This window comes from Siphateles boraxobius, unplaced genomic scaffold, assembly GCF_051911475.1.
Source record: "Siphateles boraxobius isolate OS27281-9 unplaced genomic scaffold, OSU_SipBor_1 48, whole genome shotgun sequence".
In the NCBI taxonomy this organism is placed as follows: domain Eukaryota; kingdom Metazoa; phylum Chordata; class Actinopteri; order Cypriniformes; family Leuciscidae; genus Siphateles; species Siphateles boraxobius.
In genome coordinates, this window is record NW_027509119.1 from 10,414,787 (window position 1) to 10,441,093 (window position 26,307).

General features: G+C 36.5%; 1 protein-coding gene across 1 annotated transcript in view; it reads left to right on the forward strand.

Annotated features, from left to right (window-relative positions):
- Positions 1–26,307, forward strand: part of smchd1 (structural maintenance of chromosomes flexible hinge domain containing 1) — a 78,729-nt gene that overhangs the window by 27,898 nt on the left and 24,524 nt on the right. The window contains exons 19-37 of the mRNA XM_077201894.1: positions 453–530; positions 716–835; positions 1,457–1,601; positions 2,832–2,925; positions 7,263–7,335; positions 7,418–7,557; positions 8,216–8,350; positions 9,374–9,607; positions 9,748–9,893; positions 9,993–10,078; positions 10,904–11,022; positions 12,559–12,720; positions 12,799–12,927; positions 13,496–13,575; positions 14,374–14,531; positions 14,617–14,732; positions 17,560–17,621; positions 19,372–19,459; positions 19,551–19,682. Of these exons, the coding sequence (XP_077058009.1) occupies positions 453–530; positions 716–835; positions 1,457–1,601; positions 2,832–2,925; positions 7,263–7,335; positions 7,418–7,557; positions 8,216–8,350; positions 9,374–9,607; positions 9,748–9,893; positions 9,993–10,078; positions 10,904–11,022; positions 12,559–12,720; positions 12,799–12,927; positions 13,496–13,575; positions 14,374–14,531; positions 14,617–14,732; positions 17,560–17,621; positions 19,372–19,459; positions 19,551–19,682 (2,297 nt within the window). The remainder of the gene's footprint in view (positions 1–452; positions 531–715; positions 836–1,456; positions 1,602–2,831; positions 2,926–7,262; positions 7,336–7,417; positions 7,558–8,215; positions 8,351–9,373; positions 9,608–9,747; positions 9,894–9,992; positions 10,079–10,903; positions 11,023–12,558; positions 12,721–12,798; positions 12,928–13,495; positions 13,576–14,373; positions 14,532–14,616; positions 14,733–17,559; positions 17,622–19,371; positions 19,460–19,550; positions 19,683–26,307) is intronic.

Below are 26,307 nucleotides of genomic sequence, written 5' to 3' on the forward strand. Positions count from 1 at the left end.
CTTAGAAGCCTATGGAGGAGTGATCCAGCTCTCAGATTTAATCAAAAATATCTTAATTCGTGTTCCGAAGATGAACGAAGGTCTTACGGGGGTTGGAACAACATGAGGGTGAGTAATTATTACTGACAGAATTTTCATTTTTTGGTGAACTATCCCTTTAAATATGAGCGTCTTATGCATCCACTAAGAAGAAAACTCTGCAGGACAGTGGCCCTCTCGGAACAGGATTGGACACTCCTGTCATAGTCTCATAGTGCACCTGCAGAATGCCGCTTAATTGATCACATAAAAGCACATCGATTTTTTTTTTTTAAAAGACTGCATCATTATGTTGTATATAACTATGTAAATCCAATGAAATGTAAATTGTTGTTATTCTTTTGTAATGTTCATGTAGAATATGCTACTGAAGTACAGTTTTTTAATGGGCTTGCATCCTTTTCTTCCTTTAGCTCCTAAAGGAGATGTCGAGACTAACACTTACACTGGTGTGCATTCATCCAAATGGGAATACTGGTTCAAGACCATGGGTAAAAATCAATGAATCATCACATATGTTCAGTCACGTGGACTTTTCAGTCCACTCCCCTAAATTTATGACCATGTGCATGTTATTAAATTTTTACTAAGAAAGATGAATAAATATGGCAACAAATGTATTCCTCATTGTCAGTTAATATTAGTTAATGCATTAAGTGAGTGTTTTCTCTTCCAGAGAATCTCAGTAAGCTTGGGATGTACACATTGCATCTGCAGACTATTCTGAGTGACAACCAATCTGATGAATGGGCTGGAAAAAGACTACCCAATTACACCCTCAATTTCTCGATTACAGGTAAAACACACATTGGCCCTGTTTACACTTGGTTATAAGATTGCTCCCGGGTTATTAGAGGGATAATTTTTTGTTGTTAGGAGAAATTTATATAATTTTTTTTTTATTATGATAACTATGAACTGTCGTTTTATGGAAAATAGCTGTTTTAAAAAATTTGAATGAAAAAAAGAAAATAAGTTGTTAATGATGTGATTAACGGTTAATGAATTTTCATTTTTGATCATCATTTAAATAGCTAAATTATTAAATATTCTGTTATATGAGTAAAGCATGGTTATTAGTTAACTACAGCATAAAATCATAAAAACATTTTTGTTTCTAGTAATAAAATACACATGAACTGAAACAAATAAAATGTAAAAAATACTTATTTTTTTAGTTCGTTATCAAATAAACATTTCTCATTTTCATTTGAACTTGATGTACTAAAATAACTCAAACTCAAACTGAAGGAAAATTTTATAAAAAATATAGACATATATTTTTTTAATATTTTGAATGAAAATTACAATAGTATCCAAATTATAATTAAAATAACATTGGAATGAAATAAATAAAATAATTCCTGTCAGATTCCATGTTAAATCTTTGTCTCTTGTCTCTGTGTTTCTCCAACAGAAGGTGAAGCAGTATCTTTTAGGCTAGGCATCGTTTCTTCTCCTGTCCTTATGGGAGTTCCCTTTAGTATTCCTCTAGACTTTAAGGATGAGTTTGAATATCCCACTCAGCCACCCTGTAACATTAAACCCCAGCTGGAATGTAGGTAGGTCAAAGTAGATACACACATGCTGGAGTACATACTTTAGAAATGTCCTTGTAACAATGTTCATAGTTCAGAAAAAGAGGAGGCAGGAACCGACAAATGATCAATGGAACTTTTATTCACAAAATAATAGGTGTGTAACGATACATACTCGTGATACAGAGTTAGTTTTATCCATGAATCAGCTTATTGTATTTATAAAGTATACTTCACCCAAAAATGTAAATTCTGTCATCATGTACTCACCCTCATGTCATTTCAAACCTATACAATTTTCGTTTATCTTCCAAACACAAATGAAGGTATTTTTTCTGAAATCTGAGAGATTTCTGTCCGGAGTGAAAGCTAAATTTAACTCACATCCTGATAATGCTATTACAGTATTTTTCACAAATAAAGTATAAGCATGTTTATTTTAAAGATTTGAATTCTAATTTATTTGTAATTTATTAAATATTGATTAAAATATATATAATGTGTGTGTGTGTGTATATATATATATATATATATATATATAGCACTTATACCATTATACAGCATAGCACCAGCAGGGGTCACTCATACTTGAATAAAAACGGAACTATCCTTTTTATAAATATACATACTGTATACATGCGTGTAAAGCCGGGTGCACACTGTGCGATCCGTCCTTCACGTTTGTTGCTTGTCAGACTGTACGAAAATGATCATCGCTGTAAGGCATGTCACACTGTAAGATCTGTTGTCATAAATGTTTGACTGTACGACAGTCAAGAAGCGTTAAAAACGGACGCACCAAAAAACTTTAAAGTTTTACATCATCAATCAATGACACATACGTTCACAGTGAGCTGACTTACACGTGGGATAGAAATGTTAATTTTGGTCATGGCTAGTTGTGAAAAACGCAGACAATTTGACGGTCGTCTTAGGGGAAGCCACACTGCAATACTGTGAGTCAAATCTTCTGACACTGCCAGAATTTCGTCGGAGATAAAATTTGATCGCAACAGTCATTAATCGGCTGTCTGTGAACGTGTCAAACTAACGTTCAAAGACTTTAGATTTTAGGATCAGAGGATTCTTTTAGGATTTGCTAAATTTGTCTCAGACGGCCAAATCGCAGCCAAAATCGCACAGTGTGCACCCGGCTTGAATGTGTGTTTGTAGGTTGCTGGCTACAGATCATTTTCTATCTTGAAATAGACATTTCCCTGTGTTTTTCTGATGATAAAATGTCTTTCTCTTTAGTTCACTAAATTTGAGTTATGAAGGGATCGCATTCGGGACCACTTCTGTCATCAAAAATGTGAGGGTCATGGGAAAGATCAGTCGTCAAAACAAGGTTAGCAGTGTTTTATATTATTTTATCATTCTGGGCGAAGAATTTACTCTGTTAGAGATTCACGACCAATTTGGCATCGAAACATTGACTCATCCAATATTATCTGTTTGTATGAAGTGTATAAGTTAAAGTGAGTTTCTGATCTTCAGCCTGCAATGTAACATTTGCAATGTTTGTAGTACATGTAAATGAACAATGTTTACACTTTCTTTGTGTTACCTGGACAGAGAAATTCAAGTTTAGGTGCACACATAGGTGGTTGGCGCATGACGTCGTTCTGGCAGCTTGGTTTCAATAAATACTGTTGTACTAACTAGGAAGTTTTAAATTTTGAAACTTACAGGATATTTTTTCTCAGAGAGTAGCCTTTCTCTGAGTCCTGACAGCTCAGTTCCAGCTTAACACTTGTATATTAGGCTGCTGTCACTGTCAAGTAAGCCATAAGTGACTGTGTTTACGAGGACACTCGCCAAGACGTGACATTTTGACATCATTTTGCATGTGTCCATTCAAGTACAATTAGTCGAGAAAGAGTACAGAATTCGGTGTGTGTGCACAGAAAACAGCGCATGAGTTCAGAATTGAGTTCTCTATCGTGTCTTCATGCGATCGCTTGAATGTTTAAACTGACAGGACCTAAAGCATGTGCAAATAATCAAATTAATCAAGCATAGTCGATGTGAATATAGCCATTTATGTTAAGTTATTCTACTATTGAGTCATGTGATTGACTGTGTGTTTGAAGAGGCTTGTAAGAGAAAGAGGATTGTGCACACATGCTAAAACGTATGGTGAGCTGAGGCCTTTATTATAAATTGGTTGGGGCCTAAACAGACTTGAGTCACAGCCAAAAATGGTCAAAAGTAGTGGCATGTATGAAATGTACTGGCAGCGCCTTGGGAAAGAGCTTATGGAAAACCATATAAATTAATAATAAATTAGGGATGCTCCGATCAGGATTTTTGCAGCCGATACCGATAGCCGATTTCTTGTCATGGTGATCGGCCGATACTGATCCAGATACCGATGCTTAATATACTTAATATAAGACAAAGATAAATACAAACAAAATGGAGCAGTCTGATGCAGCCCACAAGGTTTAATTAAACATTGTCCAATAGTAAACTGTGGAGGACAACAAACATTTAATCACCTAAAATAGAGAAGTCTGATCTAACTTAAACCTTGTCCAATACAAGTCTGAGCAGGACAAAAATTAAATAAATAAAAAAATTAAACTCCTAAAAGAACAAATTGGAGTAATTTGATGCTACTCATTAGAAGGGATGGGCATTTCAAGCAAAAATAATATTCGAAGATGGCTGGGTATTATTCGAAAATCGCACCCCTCCCCCATATGCACGCACACATGCATTTACAGGCCACACACGAGAAAAGCGGAGTGATCTGACGTTTAAATATAACTTAAAAAACGTAAATATTTCATATTTGTTTTATATAATATAATTTTCTTTTTTTAGTTTCATCTATGTTGATTATATGAAAAAGAAACCGCATGAGATGGGTAAGATAGGATCATAAGATGCCCAATATATCAGGAGACGAGTGGGTCAGACATGATTTCGACCACTTAATTAAGTTTTGTTTTGTAGAAAGCCTTTCTTTAAAGTGAATTTCGTTTTGTAAAAATTGTATCTTAATTTCAATCAATGTTTCATCAAACAATTGGCTGGATTTAATAAATAAGAAGCGAAATATAGCAGACAATATAGGATACGGAGGCGCCCGCGCGTGAACTTGAGCACGTCTCATAAATGAACCGATCAACTCAGCGTATAAGATACTTTGCCTCACAGACCGTAGAACATATAGAAAGCTTGAAATGCTTTTTTTTTTTTTTTTTAAATAAATCGATAAGAAATGGGCTACTCTCTGCTTATGTAGGCTGATCCGTATGAAGTGTGCATTTCTCTCTATAGGCGCGTTCACTACATGCGAAGATGGCGTCAACATCGCCAACTGTATCTTTGCACTCAGAAAACACTAGTTTATTAATAAACAATTCAAATGTACCATGCTGCTTAAACATTACTTTTGCTGGTTCTTTATTGCAAGCTTTATGCATGCGCTTGATATGCGGAATATGCAATATTACGATAACGCTCATTATGGTTTAGTATTTTCTCCCATATACAGTATATTTAAGTAATTAAATTAATATAAATATGAGATTAGACTAATGGCTTAAATGAACTACTACTAGTCAACTAGAAAAAAACTTTAGTCGTGCACGGGCAGCCCAATTTATTTCACATATTTCCTAACCAGCACGTCACTGCGGGCGTTCTGAGTGAGCGGCGCTGTGTGGACTGAGCGAGCGAAGCAACTCTTCAGAAAGGCGATGTCTCTGGAGGACAATTCTCCTCCACGTGAGATTCCTTTGAAACAGACATGGCAAATAGCTCATTTTTTTCATTGTTTCTCGACACATCATAGTAATTCCACACCGGCGATGACATGACTGCCAAATCCTTTAAGTCCCCACGCATCATGCACCTTCTCACGTTTTGACTTCATCAAATTGTGATCGGTTTGTGAGATCGGCCAAGTTTAGTGAGTACCGATCGAGTCATAAAATGTGAATATCGGCCGATACCGATCTCCGGCCGATCGATCGGAGCGTCCCTATAATAAATTATTTAGAGCCAGCAGACGCCACAACAAAAGAAGGTATCTATGTTTGTTAATCAAGAGGAAAGGGGTCAATCTACTGTTATTACTGTTAAGTGTCAAGAATGGTCAAGAATGTATTCTATGTACATATATAATACGCATATTATTGCTAAACAGATGAATGAAGGGGTTTTGGAGAATGAGGAGAGAGGAAGGAGTGTACATTACTGGTCAAAAGTTTGGACAGTAGACTCTTATGTGCACCAAGACTGCATTTATTTGATTCAAAAATACAATAATATTTTGAAATAACTACAAATAAAAAACAACAACTATATTTGATCATTTTAATATATTTTAAAATGTAATTTATTCTTGTGATGAGTTTTTAGCATCATTACTGCAGTCTTCAGTGCCAGTGGCACATGACCCTTCAGAAATCAGTCTAATGTGCTCAAGTCAGAAACGGTTCTTACTGTCAATGTTAAATATTAAGCAACAAAAACGTTTTTTAATATAGAAAATAATATGAAATTTGAGGGCTGTGCCACTGCTACCACAGTGTTCTTTTAGGCTTTGTACAAGAGACCTTCCATACATTTGACTTGACAAAACACCTGAATCTCATCAGTAACAGCATTATATTCAGCAAACGGCTGAAATTCATACAATCAATGCACATCCCCCATAATGCAATAAATAAAGATTAAATGGGTACATAAGACAAATGATGTGGTATAAAATGAGTCCCTGTTGAATAGTCCACATTGGCTCTGGGGCTTATGAAATTCAACACCCAGTGTCACTTAAAAACAAGAAGTAATCCACAAGAGATCCCAGAAAGATTTTAAGTTCAAGAGCTTCTATTTTAAAAATCTTATTTGGATGATTTTAGCTAGACTTGTTTATATGTAATAGTCACATGAAAAAGAAAGTACAACCTTTCGAATTCTTTGGTTTTACGTATCAGTACATAATAATAAAACATCTGGTCTTAAAATTAGGTTAATACAACGCATGCCATATTAAACAAGTGTCGTCATTTATTTAACAAAAATAATGCCAAAATGGAGAAGCCATGTTTGACAAACTGTAGAACCACCTTTAGCAGTAATTAACCATTTTCTATATGACTTAATCTGTCTTTCACATCGTTGTGGAGAAATTTTGGCCCACTGTTCTTTACAACATTGCTTCAGTACAGTTGTTTTTTTATGCTTCTCTGAGCCCTGCAATGTCTGACCTTGGGGTGAATCTCCCTAGCATTGTGTTAAACAAGAACAAATGTTTCTAACTTGAGGGACATGTAGTCGGACCTACATTAAAAACTATTTTGACAGTATGCAAAACCAGCTCTACTGTGGAAGTTTCACAGTACAAATTCAGCATATTAGTAAGATTACAGAACGATCAATGGAGTAATGATGCAGCTAAATACAGCTCAGCATCACAGGATTAAATTACGTGTAAATATATTAAACTCGAAAACTTCTTTTAATATTTTTACAATATTACTGTTTATATTGCATTTTTGATCAAACAAATGCAGCCTTACGGGACTTCTTTCATTCAAAAATCAATATGGGCTGCATAAAAGAATGTGATAGAAACTGATTTTACAGTTACACCAGACTATCTCTGCTTTAGTACTTTAAAAATTTCCATGTGATATTTGAGTGTTTGTGTATGTGTGTTGTTAACAGATGTACACAGTGAAGGTGCACATCCCAGGACTGAAGGAGAACAACCAGTCTCTTCAAATTCTTCTGCAACCCGGTATGACCAAAAACACAGAAACAACAAGAGAAAGAAGACCTGTAAATCAGAATGTAAAATCAAGATGAAATTTATCTTCCAGGCCCGCCGCACACTCTGGTAGTGTTTCCGGATGAAGAAGTGCTCTCTGTCGAGAATAGGACTCCAGCAAACTTAAGAGTGGAAGTTCACGATGAGTACCAAAATATCACCACTCATCCTAAACTCGTGGTCCGCTGCCAGGTAGAACTCATGAACAAACATAGAATAAATTATACTATCAAATTAATGCAGACTCATGGTAATTAAATATAGCTAAAAATCGTCATCTTGTTTGTTTTCCTCAGTTTTTTAAAGAATTTTAATTATGAAATTTTATGGAAAGGGTATGTTTAGGGTTGGGGGGAACCCTAAACATACCCTTTCCATAAAATTTCATAATTAAAATTCTTTAAAAAACTGAGGAAAACAAACAAGATGACGCTGGTGATCTGTTATTTGAGCTGTATGCATTATCACTAGGTGGAGATAGTGAAGCTTAAAAAGTGAGGAAAGTGAAGTAGAAGAAAAGCAGTACTAGTGAGACATCAGCGATTTCAGAGGGAGGGAATCTGACGACATCCCGAATGGCTGTTTCGTTGTAGGGCTGTAATTAGTAGGGACGTGCTTTGCTTTGTAGTACTGCGGGATTCAGTCTGACACACTTGGAAAGTTCTGTCAGTGGTGGGGAACAGTTAATATAAACTTCTTGTTTGTTGAACATTTATAAAAAAATCAATATCACATTTGCAAAAAATCAATATCACATTTGCAGTCAAGTCAGTGACCTTCATTTATATAGCGCTATCATGCTTATATTTATGAAAACGGCTATCTTGCTATGGCTATCTTGTGTTTGTAGTTGCTGGGAGCCCCTGATCTGCCTGCGGATGTGGTGGACTGCAGTAACACTGGTTCTGGACTCATGCTGACCAAACCACTATCGCTGAAGACCGTAAACACTGAACAAATGCTTACTGCTAAGTTCAACATTCCTGTAAGTTGCTTGAATAAAAAATGATTATTATTAAAATTAAATTATTGCTATCAAATTATTGAAAATAAGTTGACAGTCAGTAATAAAATAAAAAACAAACAAAAAAGCAAAGTACAAACAACAGGAAAAATACAATAGAAAAAATATGAATGAAACAAAAAGAGCTTTAAGTTTTTGATGCAAGTCTACAAATATTCAGCTTACTAAATAAATCAAATAAAACACGGCATAGCCAGCACTGCAAGAATTAAACTTGCTTTGATTCTTATTAAAGCTACTAAAGTCATTCAGGAGCAGTGAGTGATTTTCTTATTTTCTTTTTGTTGAATTAACATTTAAGGACAAAGACAGCAGCAGGCTTATTAGGCCGCTGCCACTTTAGGACCGAATGCACATATCCAATATACTGTTACACATTCTGTTTTCTCTCAGCTGTTTATGTTCAACTTAAGACATAACCGACTGGGTTTACGTGAATGCTTGCCAAGCCCTGCATTTTGACATTGCGCAACCGAAGCTCAAAATTCATTTTGCTTATCCATGTTCCGCTTTGCGCGTGCACAGAAAGCCGCTTGAGGAACAGCGCAAGTACTCTTTTATGCATTTAATAATGAGCATGTCCCATTTTATGAAATACACCTTACATGATTTTACTGATTTGCACATTAAGTTTGGGCTTTTAAGGGGGAGCGGAATAGAGCACAATATTTGTTTTATTTCGATTGTCGTATTTTCATTTATTGGAAGCTAAAATCGAATCTCATTTTCAATTAATCGCAGAGCTCTATTATAAACATAATGAGATAATGATGCTTGCCTCTTTTTGTGTCAGTTTATTTATTTTTTTGACAATGTCAATAAATTTTTTTTTAATTTGTTTGGTGAATAGTGTATATTGTTCAAAATAATTTTTCAATTCTTTCTCAGAATTGTTTTCCGTGCTTATAGTAAAGTATATTAATGGTTTAATCTGCTTAAACCGTTGAACTTGATATTCACATGATTATATTTATGTGCACATAGAACCATAGAACAGTGGTGTGTGTGGAACGTCAACTGCGCATCTTGCCCAGCACACAAATATCTCGTTTGGAGGTCTACAGACAGGAAGAAGGCTCTGATGATGTCATGGTGCTGCAAAATTCAGAGCGCATTGATTGGACGGCAGGAGACACACTAGGAAACCTGCACTTCAGACTGTACGATGAGGGCAATAGACTGGTTCCTCTTCTGCCAAAACTTACCAGCAAGATTAAGGTGTGAGTTTGATAATATACAGTATGCTATTTGTATTTCGTTTCATTCAGGTTTATTTCTAGAGACTGGATCTGTTTGTACTTACATACTATTGTACTCAGTAGTGTGTAGATGTGTGTGTCTTTGTGCTTGTCTTGCAGGTGAATTGGACCGCGAAGTTAAACGCAGAAGAACTCTCTCAGGGAAAACTGCCAGATATATGTGTCCCATCTCAAGCACAGAGAGAATATTACTACAATGTGTCTTTCCACGACCAGCACACGGTCAACATGTCATTTTTAATTCTGTAAGCTACACACATGTGCCTTGTATGTCTGTTTTCCCTTATATACCTAAATATTCTTGCAGAAGCATATCTCTATACTGTATGTGTGTCTCTCCAAAGGCCTCGTCCAGATGAGCCTGAGCGTTTGCGGGTCAACCTCAGTGAGTCGTCTGTCAAAATGGGTGAAATTATGTCAGGAAACATAGGTAAGTTCCATCTATAGGTTTTGTCATAATTATTAATAATAATTTGATTTGGTTAGACCGCCGTAATAACCTCTATCGCCTGGTAGAAACATGTAATATAAAAGACTACTTTCAGAAACATTAACAAATCTTACTGACCTCAATCTTTAGAACGGTTGCCTAGTGCTAATTTGTCACACAAATCTATTGTATGACTTCAGGCAACTTGTGATATAGCACTCAAGTTGTATGGTCTACTGTTATGAAAGTGTCCTGATCATTTTATGTTGGTTTTGGGTTTTGCTAAAGCTTCAGACTTGGTTAATTGTAATTGAATGGAGAAGAGTACATTGATCAAAACTGGTTCTTCTATGATACACAGATAAAAGAAATTCATGTTTTTGAAAAGACTGCTTCTTTAGCCTTGTAAAAAAGAAGTACATTTTAGCATACTTTAAAAAACGAGTGCATATCAAGAAATTAATATACTTTACATTGTTCACACTTAAGTATATTCTTAATCTAAACTGTCAATGTGTCAATTATGTTCTCAGACATTTGATTGCATGTTAATTGTACTTAAATGAAAATGCATTATAGTTTAATCATTTGAACTTTAGAGTGCTTTTTGACCCACTTAAGTAGTTAAGTACATCTTTATATGTAATTTCATAATTCTATTGTCTTGTTTACTGCCGAATGTACTGACATGCATCTATGATAAAATAAAGTGTACTTTAATGTAATTTCTATTGAAACTAAATGTGTGTTGCTTAACAGACACTTCATGTGTAGATCACTCAGCAGTTTTGTGATAAAAAGATTAAACTTATATTTCCCTCTCAGATGTAGAAGTGATTGATCAGTACGGGAATAAAACAGACTGTCTAAATGCTGAAAGTGTGAAGACTTTGAGTGTGTCTGCGAATGACCTGGATAAAGAAGCTCTGGCCGTAGAATGGCAGGTAAACACAACCACAGGCACAAACAAATGAACATTTTTATTACTAAAAATTATTGTTGTTTGTATGTGTAATACAGGGTTTGAAATTAGCAGCAACCAAATGCTGGTAAATGTTCAATTTGGCCAGTGAATTTCGCAGTGTCATAAGTCACTTTGCCTGATAATTGTTTTATTACAACTTTATTATTATTTTTCTAATTGTAAAATTTTATTAAATATTTGTATTTGTATCCTGTAGCACAGAGAACCTCTGAGTTACGCCACATACAGTAATGAAACTGTAAACACTTTTTGGCAGAGGTCACCTTTGTTTATAGTTTTAAAATTAATTATATATTTGACCTATAGTTTAGTCATAGGACCTTCTATATGACATAAATTGTTTGATTTGCATTCTGCCAACCAATCACTTTGTGTAGGCTACTACAATCTTGTTGATGAATGAATAAAAAAAAAGTTTTATTCATTTATTTGATTGCCAACATTTGTGACAATAAATTTGTTTTAAATTAGAAATGCAGAAAAAAATAAAACCGACAACAGAATAATAAAAAAAGGAAACATTACATTTATTATTCATTGTAAAAAAATGCAACAAATTATTAAATTGTTAAAGTTTTATGAACTCAATTGATTATACATGGTTTTTAATTATTAAAATTTAGTTAAATCATTAAAACAGAATCCAGTAATAGTCAAACGAAAAACACGGAAGTTGGGAGAAAAATAAAACTCAATTTATGAAACTTACATTACATTTTTTGTAAAATTAATAATACATTAATCCTGAATAAACAAAGTCCCTTTCAAGGAAAGTCTGTTCACTCGGCGGCCTTATTTGCAACTCCTCCGGGCAACTATTTCAGGCATCCAAGACCAAGTTCTATCTATTTGAATAGAGAAATCCTGAAATTTCAAAAACTGTTGGCTGAACTCACAATTAAATAACATATTTCAAATCAGCAACCGAATCTGACTTGAATCTGTCCCATAAATGTTGTTTCTTATGCTCAGGTAGTGTTAAAAAGCGTATTTTTCAGGCTGGAGCAGCTAATGCGTGCATGCGTTCCTAAATACAAGTCTCAAAACACTGACTGTTTCTATAGCAACCGGAAGCTTCTAACGGCAGCTGCAGTGACCAATCAGCGATTGGCTCTTTTATTTAGAAGGCGAGACTTAAGGTGATGATATACAGGGCAACTTTTTGAGCAATGTTGCTGGGCAATGTTGCCGTAAACGGAAACCAGGTGAGACACTGGGCCCAAGACCGATCTAAATTATCCAGATAAAAATGTTTTGCCCATTTTCAATGGGAAAGTGCCCTAGCAACAATCGCTAGGCAAGATTGCCCAGCAACATTGCTCAAAAAGTTGCCCTGTGTATCATCACCTTTATTCCTCCATGTTGTCTGCTGCACTTTCTCCCATTCCCATATATCAAAAGCAAAATAAAAAAAAACAGATTTTTCTTGCAAAAATGTTTTTTTATTTTAGCATTTAGTGTTTTCATCTTATTTATTTGTATGCCTTTTTTTCAGGCCAGTATTGGAAAATTGTCCGTATGCGGTGTCCGGTTCATCGCAGGATCTCTTGGCCCAAAAGAGTTGTGTTTTAAGTATCAGGACATGATGGATTTTGTGCGAATTGAAGTTACTGCGGGACATCCGGCAAAGATAATTCTACTGGAGAAGCCAGAGATAGTATGTCACACATTTGAAACGCAATAAGATAAATTCATGGGTCAGAATATTTATATAATATAAAACTTGTCTCTTTAGCCTTTTCAGGTCATAAATGGCCATGGCTTGGACACACCATTGGTCATGCAGCTGTGTGATAAATGGGGAAATCCTTCACCAGATCAGCGGGTTGAGGTTGTGATGAAGACTCTGTACTCAGAGTTAAAGGTACAGTTGAGGGAAGGGTAGATTTGTGTTGACACATTTAATTTTGACTGTTCTTGGGAAGTACTTTTTTTCTGAACATACAGTAAACAACAGAGGTGAGTTCCTGTGCAATATTACAAAAATGCCAAAAGATACAAAATTGTATGACCTCTGTTGACAACTAGAATATTTTCTCTAATTAACAATCAAAAAACAAATGCTTTAGAAAGACTATGTTGAAAAAACAGGCCCCAAAGTAAAAAGTCAATGCGAAAAAAAAAAAATATGCGTGTGATCTGTGGTCACTGACATATAATTCACTATGTCTGATCACTGAAACCTGTGATTTCCTAATTAAATGAACGTGAAACATAAAATTACCATCACTTTCTCATTTTTGGACCTGTAGTCTGTCTATTTGCATTTCTGCATCATGGCTTCACATGAAAAAAAACTGAAAATCTAAACTGTTAGTTTGTATCTTAACATAAGTCTTAAGAGCTCATTCCCTACTGATCAACTTGGATGCAATGTCATTACTGTATTTAGGTGATACAATTTTTGAATCATTTTTATTTTTCTCTTTTAGATAAAGTCCTCAGTGACGTCTCAGCCTGTAGATTCAGAAGGAAAAGCTTGCTTCATATTAGAAAGTATAAGTGGTCCAAAGTAAGTTCATATTTAGCTCTATGAATTCTACTTTACAAATGTCTACAGCTTCTAACATGATGATAACCTGAAAAGGTTACACAACATTTACTGAACACAAGCAACTTGTACTTCATTATTTTTACTTTTAGTTTTTTTTTTTAAATCATGAGTATTAAATATACATCAGGCATTTTAGGAACATTTGTTCATCTCTTAATCATTGTATTGCATTGGATTATATGTTTTAAATATAAAAGAGGTTTGATCAAAAAACTAAGCATTTAAATATATTATATTATTGGAAGATATAGAATGGCAACTGATATTTATGTGCATTTTATGTAAGTAGTCTGCTATACTAATCTCATTGCTATACTGATCTCACTGATTTTTATTACAAACTATAAGGATTTCATCTTACTTTTTGGACGGATAAATATCAGCATCTGCACCAAATTGCATAGTTTTTGTTCAGTTTGGGCCTCAGAATGAAATTGAAGTTCATTTCTTATGAGTATAAGATCCCTTTTCTCCTATATCAGTGATTCGATTTTTGGGTTGCGACCCACCGGTTAAGAGACATTATCCTATATTGTACTCTGAGCCATAAAAGCCTGGTGTATCAAAACTCAACAACAACAAAACACCTGCAAACTTTTTGTTTTTTTAACAGTTTGTCTAAAGGCTCAATAAACTATTCCATTTGATTTATTTATTTTTACATGCTATTTTAAATACTGCAAATGCTAAAAGAAAATACACTGTTGTCCTTCTCTCTTTTACTGTCTCTTTCTCTCACCCTCTTTTTTTTTATAGAGGGGATCATCATTTGGACTTCAGTGGATGTTTTGGCAGGAAAGATATACCCGGGCCAGTAATTAGACTAAACGTGATTCCTGATCCCAACAAACCTGTTAAACTCTGCATTGAATATGACAGCGCTGCCACCTTATGTGCAGGAGACGTCTTTCCAGGTGTGTGGATACACAGTAAAGACTATATTGTAAAATTAGTAAAGAGTACTACTGTATGTGAATCACATTTTTCCACTCTCTGAAGCATTTACAGTGGTTGTGATGTCTGAAGAGGGTGAGCCAGTGAGAAACATCTGCCCAGCAAACCTATCAATGCTACTCTGGAAAGGCATAGCATCAAGGTCCTCTCCACCTGCTACAGTGAGTGACTCTGTTTTGTCTTTATTTGGACACTTTACTGAAACTATAAGGGTGTATTTAAAACAAAAAAAAATCACAATATTGTTCATAACCATCCAAAGCTTTTTAAAAATTGGTCACACCTTGGCTGCTTGCGGTTTTTTAAACAGGACATTAAGTTTGTAACTTTTTTTGTTGCTTAATAACATGTTATTGGAGTAATAACCATAAAATTATGCACTTTTGGGTGGGGCTCTGTGATATTACCAAAATCGCATATCACGATATAAGTCCTCTCATATCCCAAAAATGATATATATCACGATATAGTACCTTTTCTGTAAATTCAATCAATTAATAGTTTACAGTATATATATTTATCACATGGAAAAGACTATTTATTTTCTACATTTTAAATTATATACTATAAGTCTATACTCAAAAAAAAAATTCTCCCTTTATTTAGAACTTCTGGGCAAATGTTTAAGAATGTAGAAATATATATGAATATGAATTTAATATAAAAGACTTTTCAATAACAAATGTTTACAGGCCCAACATAAAATAGTACTATATAAAATGCCAAATGTAAACGTTGTACTTGAAACTTCAAGTTTAAAATGTAGCAGCAGTCAGGGCTCTGAACCTGTTCAATGAAAGAAAACAAAAACAATGAGAAACAAATGAAAATTTGACAGGAAGATATAACCAGAAACCGAAACAAAATCAAATTGAATCGTTCTGAACAGAAACGCTTATTTGAAATGGCCATTAACCGGTTAATAACGTTATTTTATCATTCATTTAAATATTTTAATTTGCCAGTCAACCAATCACGAATTCAAGTAGTACAGACTGTGCAAATGTGATATTGCCGCATAGCCTATCCAACGTGAGTGAAATGCCTGCGCTCATTGGTATCATAAGTCGCAATGCAGTGGCGTTAGTTTTTCAGAGGATATACTGTATATGTCACCAACTGTCAAAAAATTTGGCCTACATTTCAGTGAAAATTAATAGCAGTTAATATGCAGCTTGTTGTGTGTTTAGAAACCAGCGAAAATTGCTGGATAGTAAAACATGGATTCACACAACGTCACATGACACATTTAAAACACTTCTGTGAACGGTGAAAATAGAATAAAACAAAATGTATAAAACTAATATATAGGCCTATACTCAAAAGATATGCTATTTTTACTTAAATACAGATTAACAAGGACGAAAGGAAAAATTTAGCTCAGCTTCGGTTCATTGTGATGGGGTCCAAAGTTCATGGAAAGGAAACCGAGATGGCAGAAAACGGCATCATGCTTGTTTCGGATAATTTCTTGCTTCTATCCGTATGACCATAAATTACGGAGTAACAGGTTCCTCAGAAGGACAAAAATTCCTCTGATCGCTCCGGTGCCTCACGTGCACACACAACATATTCTAGCATAACTTGACATCGCAGCCTGTTCATTATCACAATAAAATAGTCTACCAACCAGATATAATGTTTAGACATTATTTAATTGTTTTTTCATAGGTATCTTAATCATTTTGAAGTGTCATTTTTGCTATAATGAAATGCAGTACAACATCTGTAATAGTGTTTAAATCTTTTCCACTGTTTTATAGACTCACTATTTCATTACTATGTGTTCTCTTATATATAGAGATTATTCCGCACATATTTTTAAAAAAATGCTCTGAGTTAAGAGACTTACCCAATCATTTCCTATAGTCGGTTGATTTTGACAGTGAACCACGGAGGTCTGATTTTTTTTGTGTACATTTTTATTTTAATTTTATCCTTTTGACTTTTTATCTAAAAGGAATCACAAAAATGTAACCTTTCAGTGAAGTAAAAAAATTAATTATTAAATATTTCTCTAATACACATTGGCCACAATAATGGCACCCTTTTATTCAATATTTTTTGCAACCTCCTTTTGCCAAGATAACGGCTCTGAGTCTTCCCCTATAATGCGTGGTGAGTTTGGAGAACACCTGACAAGAGGTCAGAGACCATTCCTCCATACATAATCTCTCCAGATCCTTCAAATTCAAAGTCCATGTTGGACCATGGATGCCCATGGCGGAACCTTAATTTTGTGCTCAGTGCCCCGACCCAATTTTTGAATTTGGTGTTTGTTTTGGATTATTGTCCTGATGGAAGATTCAACCACGGCCCATTATAAGATGTCTGTTGGTATTTGATAGAATCCATGATGCCATGAATCTGAACAAGATGTCCAGGACCTCCAGCAGAAATATAGAAATACAATTTTTATTTTGTGAAGCTCAACAATCTTTTGACCATATCTTTGTTCAGATTGCATATCTTAGTCATCAATGTCTGAACCGTTTTTATTATAGGTTATAAAGATGCTACATCATTTACTATAGTTTGTATATCTGACTGAATATATACTATTATCAACATTGAAGAACTGTTTACATGCGTGACAGGATAAAGCCACTGGCATTTTTGATCAGGCAATATAGTAAGGATGCACTGAAAGTTTGGCTTCCAAATAAACTACAACAGTTAAACGTGTCAGCTGTGTGGACTGGGTTGACAATATTGATTTCTTAATTTTAATCAATACTGATATGGAGTCTTAAATCTCAAGATCTATCTTTTAGCTAAGTTTACTAAACATTGGTAGCACGCCTGCCATTCAATAATCACAATACGCTTTGTTACTTTTATTATGAAGTCTCAACTTTCAAATTGTGTTGTTTTATCAACAAATTCAAACAGACTAAATTGTAATAGCATGCCTAGAAGGAGAATGCATAATAAGAAATGAGATTTTGAAAGTTTGAGTAAATCGGATTGTTTTATGTTTTAACTTAGGCCTCTGCTCTGAAGTGTAGTAAACGCAAGGACACTGAAAAAGATGAGTGTTTCTGCTTCAGGTAATGTATACAACTGATATGTACATATTACATCTCATTAAAAGTCTGAAATAAGAAATTCAAAGTATTCTATGTCTTTTATTTCTTAAACACATTGAAACAGGTTTGTTTTTAATCATTAGTAATAATATTTGAAAAACCTTTAGATAGAGAGACATTATGGATGAATGGATGATTGGAGAGGTATAGATGATTGATAGAGTGACGGTGGGAGAGATAGATAGATAGATAGATAGATAGATAGATAGATAGATAGATAGATAGATAGATAGATAGATAGATAGATAGATTATATACAAAGTGTATACAAAATTGTAATGTACAGTGCTGGTCAGAATTATTTGCCCTCTTGGTAAATATGATCAAAGATGGCTGTAAAAAATAAATTTATATATCCTTTTGATATTTAATCGGGAACGTTGGGAACAATTATTTGCCCCCTTTTATTAAATACTTTTTCCAAGATAACAGCTCTGAGTCTTCTCCTATAATGCCTGATGAGTTTGGAGAACAACTGACAAGAGATCAGAGACCATTCCTCCATACAGAATCTCTCCAGATCCTTCAGATTCCCAGATCTATGTTTGCGCTTCTTCTCTTCAGTTCGGCCCACTCGTTTTCAATAGGGTTCAGGTCCGAGATTGGGATGGCCATTGCAGATGCTTGTGCTCAGTGACCCATTTTTGTTTTGATTTTGATGTTTGTTTTTGGATCACAGTCCTGTTGAAAGATCCAAACACGGCCCATTATAAGATTTCGAGCAGAGGTTGTCAGGTTTTGATTTTTTTATCTGTTGGTATTTGATTGAATCCATGATGTCATGAATCTGAACAAGATGTCCAGGACCTCTGAGAGAAAATTAGGCCCACAGCATTAAAGATACAGCCGAGTATTTCATTTTACACATGGGGTACTTTTTTATCCCATATCCCATATTAAGTGTTTGCTGCTAAAAAAGCTAATTTCGGTTTCATCTGACCATAGAACCCGTCCCGTTTGAAGTTCCAGTAGGTTCAGTTTCTTTTCAAATGTTCTATGGACAGATGAAACAAAAAGAGGTTTTTAGCAGCAAACACTTAATATGTGTTTGGTTCATACAGGGATAAAAAAGTACCTCATGTGTAAAACGAAATACTGTGCTGTATCTTTAATGCTGTGGGCATAATTTATAATGGGCCATTTTTGGATCTTCCAACAGGACAGTGATCCAAAAACAAACATCAAAATCAAAGCAAAAATGGGTCACTGAGGACAAAACCAAGCATCTGCAATGGCCGTCCCAGTCCCTGACCTGAACCCTATAGAAAACGAGTGGGCTGAACTGAAAAGAAGCGCAAACATAGATCTGGGAATCTGAAGGATCTGGAGAGATTCTGTATGGAGGAATGGTCTCTGATCTCTTGTCAGTTGTTCTCCAAACTCACCAGGCTATCTAACCATCCAGCTATCTTAGAAAAAATATTTAATAAAAAGGGGCAAATAATTGTTCCCAACGTGTTTTGGAGAAAAACATTTATTTCATTATGTGATTTTCCTACCACTTTCAGTTATTTTACTTCAAAAAAAGGTTAGGTTTTTGCTCTCTCTTTTGTTTTTTTAAATAAAATATTAAAAGGATAAACATTGCAGATTTATTTTTTTACAGCCATCTTTGATCATATATGACCAATGGGGCAAATAATTCTGACCAGCACTGTACATCTTTTATTTTTGTCATTGACCCATGTGTTTTTATTTCCATCTTTTTCAGGGATAAGCAGATTCCAGAACTTGCAGGAAAGTATGTCGTCCAATTTGTTTTGGCTTTGGACAAAACCAAACCTCTGTGGAGCAAACAGGTGGGAACATCAAACTTATTTCATCCAGTTTGTTGTAAATGCTACTTTACTGTTTCTTGTTGTAGGATACTCATTTGTGTTTCTATCTTAGATTGAACTAAACGTTGTTCACAATAAAGCAATGAAATTAGCCCCCGAGACTCCACCTTCAACTCCTGTTGTCTCCAATAGTAACATTCGGGCTAATCGCACACTGGTGGACAGCTTGAATCTAAAGATCATGGTGAGTTTCAGTCTCTTCTAGAGCTAGTGTTTGCATGTGTTAACAGATCATGTTGAACTTCATGTGATGCCCAACACCACCTATTGCCTGCAGGAACCCAAAGCCCCTTGTTCCTTATTGCTTTCAAATCAAATGCAAATCTGAAAATAGTGACCTCTTCATGCAATGCATTTCTCCAATGCATTTTTTCTGGCATTTCTGTATTCTTAACTAATAAAAATTAGATCCAAATAAATTAGGGATGTCCCGAGCTGAAGTTTTTTTTTTTTTTTTTTTTTACTTATCACCTTTTTCTGTAATTAATCGATTGCTTACAAAATTGATGCAAACGATTGATTGCACCTAACATTAAACAGGCCTGATAGCGCTCCGGCGCCACGCCGGATTTCCGGCGTACAGACGTGTCTGCAAAAAAAAAAAAAAGCAACAGCAAAAGAAGCAGAGTTCGACCAATCATAGCGCTGGGTTCATTCCCCAAATAGCAAGCGGGTATGATTGACAGATGCGTAAGGCCAATCATTAAACAGAGACTGAAAATCAACAGCAATAAAGAATTCCGCTCGATCCTCTTCCACTCCCGCGGCCGCCTCTGACTGAGTTCATGAGCGAGGACAGTAGGCTACAGTAGTCACAGTACTTCTGACTCCTGGAGGTAAACGGGCTGAGGTGGATGTGGAAAGTTTAAATATTGTATTGAGTTAACTTACTCTGGATTCTATTATCACACGGACTGATCGCAATCGCATGAGTTGTCTTAAAATACTCCGTCATTCATGTCACTCAGATAAGATGAACACATCTTACATCCATGCAAATTATAAAAAGCTTAAGTATTGATGAACAATAAATCTAAATAAAATTAAAATCGCTATGGCTTACTGATCGTGAAAGTGCTGTGATTTGTGGATTAATTTACTGATAAGCGCGAATCTGCAAACAGGCATTTATTTATTCTTTCTCAGTGTTGAGAACCGTAGCCTGCTTGTGTCACGTTATTGTGTTATAATAACTAAAGTACCTAATTATGTTACATAATAATTTTGTATGAAAACTAGCCCGTTACTTGTGGATAAGAAACCGTTGTATCAGTGCTGCGCTCTCTCTCTCTCTCTCTCTCTCTCTCTCTCTCTCTCTCTCTCTCTCTCTCTCTCTCTCTCACAAACACAGACCGCGCGCACAGAGAGAGATGATAATTGTAAAATGAAAATTGACGAACTGTTTTGTTCTTGGTTGTGGTATTTTTCCTGTCAAAATGCCAGAATGCCAGGCATGTGTTTGTGTGTGTCTTGCATTCTCAAAAAATAATGAAAAAATATATGACAACAATATAAGAAGACTAGAAGAACAATCGCTCATCACTTTGTGCCAGAAATTAGCGGAGGATAAACTCGCCATTACGCATCTGTCCCAGGGAAAAAAGTTCAGGCTCAGGATTTTTTTCTACTATCACCCCTGCATTAAAGCTTTAATGTATTTTATATTGTAATGCTTTCCCATTTAACCTAGATAATGTAGAAACAGCATAAAGATGGTATAGTTTAAATATTTGTTTAAGGCGAGACACTACATGTGAATAGGGTATTTTTTTTAACTAGCAGATATCACCATGAAACTTTGCCAGTTGATTACCTACATTAAGATGAGAAAAAAATGTATTACAAGTTTTCTGTAATTTAATGTTTAAATATGCAAATTAGACATTATCTAATTAAATATGCGCAAATCTGCATATATTTTAAAAAACGAAATCTGAGTATTGGATAAAGCCAGGTTCAAAATTATTTTTTCATTGTGTTCACATATTAGATGGGAAAAAAATTACAGAGGGATTTATGGATATCTACTTTTGTTATCCTGTAAATCAGAATATACTGCCAATAGCCTTAAAAAAATGATTTTCGACATGTTTTTTGGAATAAAATGTTATGTAAATCAGGCTAAGAATAATATATTTACAAATCCCTCTGTAAATGTCTTCATAATATAACTAGGTACAAGACTGGAAAGTTTGGTGTATATAGGTGCTACTGACGTGGAGATTTCGGACTTGGAGTGAGAGAGAAAAGTCATTTTGAGAAAACGGGCTTTAAAGAATTAGCATCAGCCAATGAGATCGCGCATTTAGAGTAAAATCCCCCCTTTTATTGATGACAGTGCAGATCGCGATCGCGGAGCAGAAGGATGATTTATAACGACAACTTTTGATGAGTTTATGAGAAATCTACAGACGCAAACAGGCAAAGTGTAGTAAAATAAAGACCTAAATGTGTATTTCTGACTTTTTTTCACCACAAGTCTGAAAGAAGACATGTTATTGAAGACAAATATCCTAAAATCTCAAAATTGACCAGTGAAAAAAAAACGATGTTTTTGCCTACCGTGTCTCGCCTTAATGGCATCTTTTTTATAAGCACTATGAATAGTATCACAAATCCAGTGCTGATACTTATTTCTCTATTAAATGGATTTTTAGCCATTAATTATAGCCATTCAGATTCACCATTCCAGTATAATTGACAGCTATCAATTTTAACCTTTAAAAAGTATAACATTGTAATAAATTACCCATTTAGCTGTGCCTTTTTTTCTCAGGGCTGCAAGTCAGATTTTTACCTGCACTGCTAAAATATTAATGACAGACAGCAGCAGGTTTTTTAGGCTGCTGTGACTTTAAGATCTGACACACAAGACACGGATCTGACACGCATTTAGGGCTGCACAATATTAGAAATAACTGACAATACAATATATTTTTTTCTGCAATAAATATTAGGGGCTTTCGCACTGGGTAGTTTCTAGGAACTAGCCACCAGGGTGGTTCCCCAAAAACTAATGGTTCCCCTAGGAATGTTTTAATTCATATAATTAATTAATTATTACAATTTATCTTTGTTAATGCTACAAAAGTCATTTTCTCTTTTGTTGTTTGATTAACATTAGTGACACAAACAGCTGCGGGTATATTAGGCTGCTGTCACTTTTAAGACGAATGCATGAATCCAATATAATAATACTCATCCGTTTTCTTTCTCGGTGTTTACAACATAATTTCCATTACACGAGAGTAGATGTTAAAACTTCATGCTGATTTGTACTCTGCTTTCGCCAAGATAAGCACCAACTAAGACGTAGCTTTACAGTAACCTATGCTTCTCCATCCATTTACGCTTCTTTCCATCTGGTGACGTGAATCTCCTTCTGTCTGGTGTTAATAGTGTATTTGCTCGTCAGCACACACAACGGCTGCAACCACAGTGCGGTCCCCCCATAACAACCCTCTGGATTGAGCGGAGTAGGGAACATCTCTAGGGTCTTCAAGTGGGCACCTTCCGTCCTCAGTGTTTCGTCGACTAGCCCACGACACCTCAAGAGGGCTCGACAGTGACTCTGGCGTCCCAGAGTCACCCCCCTCCGTCCCCCACTCAACTCAGCCCAGCTTACTGACCTCTACTTCCCTCTTGCTGCTGAGACCTAACCACAATCTCACAATCTCTCCGCAACCCAACCATACGCGCCAACCCGTTTGACTAAGGCTGTCGAGCCCCACTGGTGCGTTAATATGCAGTTTCAGTGGCAACGGTTCCGTATGGCATACCACCTACCGCAAAACACAATATCTGCCCAACATCCCGTCATTCACGCAATATACACAGGAACGTAATGACTGTAAATACTATACAACCTATACAAATAAACCAACACCCTTCAAGTTTTCAAGAATTCTACGAAACCGTAGCATGGCGGCCTGTACTCAGCCAGCTAGAATCTTTCCGTCTCAACCACAGTCAGTTGCTGCTCCTTTCTGCTGCTTCAGATAAGTTCTTTACTGTGCAACGCAACTCTTGACCACTGAATCCGACGTCTCTGAGGAACCGGGTTGTAGTGTGCCACAAAACCTCGACAACCCACTTCCACTGGATAAACCTGGACTCTCCATCCTCGCTGTTCTGCTTCAGTGGCCAGATGAGCATACCGCAATTTCTTCCTCTCATATGCTCTCATCTACCGCATCCTCCCATGGCACTGTTAACTCTATCAGTTGAACAATGCGTGCTGATCCAGACCACAAAACAATATCTGGTCGTAGGTTAGTGGTGGCAATCTCAGGTGGAAAAATAAGCCGTTGATCAAGATCAGCCAGCATCTTCCAGTCCCTAGCAGCTTCCAGTTGTCCTGGGCGAGAATTGGTGTTAGCACCTTTTCTTGGTGGTTGCTCGCCTGGGCGGAGGAATATTGTCTTCTGCGTGTAATGTTTTGCTAGAACAGGCGGCAACTTATTGGTCATACTACGCTTGCCTTCCAATGCTAAAGCCAAACATCGCAATACTTGGTCATGGCGCCAAGTAAACCGACCTTGGCTAAGAGCCACCTTACATCCTGTCAAAATGTGCCTTAATGTGGCAGGTGATGAACACAAAGGACAAGAGGGATCCTCTCCTACCCAGAGGTTTAGGCTCTGCGGTGATGGGAGAACATCATATGTTGACCTAATAAGGAAACTGATCCTACTCTCTTCCATTGACCAAAGGTCTTGCCAGCCCATTTTTTGTTGTTCCACACTCCCATCTCATCCACTCTCCCTGCTTGGCCTGGGAAATGGGCTTTATACATCTCATCCTCTCCTCCTGCTTTCGCACCTCGTTGACTACCAGCTTCCTCCTTTGAGCTGGGCCTGCCTTGTGCCATTTAGGAGGAGCTAAACTGAGCCCAAAACCCCCTCTTCCATGCTGTACCTGTCCCACGATATCCCCAATTTGAAGGTCAGCCTTTGCCTCTACTACAGATTTCTTTGCTGACCACTTTCTACCAGTTTTTACCACAGGGGCTGCCTCCCTTACACATTTGTCGCGTGACTCTGCTAAAGTGATTTCCAGTCTGACCTTGGCACACTTAAACTCCTCGGTTAAAGCAGAGACTGGCAGCTGCAATACTCCTTTACTATAAAGTCCCACTCTGCTGAGGCAGCGTGGAACTCTCAACCATTTCCTGATGTATGAACTTATTAACGCTTCCAGCTTATCCACTGTTGTCAAAGAAACCTCGTACACAGTCAGTGGCCACAGCAACCTTGGCAGTTGACCAAACTGAAAGCACCAGAGTTTTAGTTTGCCTGGTAGAGCACAGCTGTTTATGCTCTTCAACCCTTCCACTGCTTGTCGTCTAACTTCTCCCACTCGAACTGTGTCCTTTAGATCCCCATCGTACCATCTCCCTAGACTCTTCACTGGCTTCTGAGAAACTGTTGGTATTGCCTCACCATTAATGAAGAATATTTTATCTACTACCTTGCCTTTAACTATTGAGATGCTCCTTGATTTAGAGGGCTTAAATTGCATTCGTGCCCATTCAATATTATCTGTTAACTTCCCCAATAACCGATTAGTGCAGGCTACCGTTGTAGTCATGGTTGTCATGTCATCCATGTATGCTCTGATTGGTGGTAGTCGCATCCCAGAAGCCAAGCGCTCTCCTCCTACTACCCATTTTGATGCCCTAATGATTACTTCCATTGCCATGGTAAAAGCCAGTGGAGAAATGGTGCATCCTGCCATTATTCCAACCTCTAAGCATTGCCATGTTGTGCTGAATTCTGGAGTTGAGAAACTAAATTGCAAATCTCCAAAATAGGCTTTCACTAAATTTGTTATCGACATCGGTACCCTGAAAAAATCAAATGATGCCCAAAGAAGCTCATGTGGCACTGAACCATATGCATTAGCCAAATCCAGGAATGTCACGTGGAGCTCCTTCCTCTCCTTTTTAGCTGATTGTATTCGTTGCCAGATAACACTGATATGTTCTAAGCATCCTGAGAATCCTGAAATGCCCGCTTTTTGAACTGAAGTGTCAATGAAGCCATTCTTTAATAGGTAGGTTGACAATCTCTGAGCAATAATGCTGAAGAAAATTTTGCCTTCGACGTTTAATAGTGAAATAGGGCGAAACTGACTGATGCTTGTAGCATCTTTTTCTTTGGGTATAAAGACTCCCCCTGCTCGGCGCCATGATCTAGGTACAACCTGCTTTTCCCAAGCCACTTTTATCAATTTCCACAGAATCCTTAGAACTCCTGAAGCACTCTTGTACACTCTGTACGGAACTCCATTAGGCCCTGGAGATGATGAAGCCCTTGCCTTTCTCACAACCTGCTCTATCTCTTTCCACTTAGGTGTCAGACCTCCATTTGGTATTCTGGTGGATTGACAGGTGGGATGTCTGACGGAATTGACATAGGCTCATGCCTTTTTGCATCTGTATGCGTTTCCTCCAAATATCTCTCTAGCTCAACCCTAGATGCTTTTAGAGTGCCATTCTTCTCACTGGTGAATAACTCCTTTATGAATTTGAATGGATCTTTATAGAAATTAGCCCTCGCACGTTCCTTCTTTTTGTAGCGTTTCCGTAGGCGCTCAGCTCTGCGTAATGTTGCAAGCTTATCTTTTATGGCCCTTTGTAAGAGATTGAGTCCCTCCTTCTGACTTTGTTCCGCTCTTTTCCATTGCTTCCTCAGCTGTCTCCTTTCTCTAACTAACCCTTCAATTTTCTGCTGCCGTCTAGACAATCCAGGAGTAGTTTGTACTTTTTCCTTCCTTTTTTCCACACCAAACCTCTCACTTCCATATGC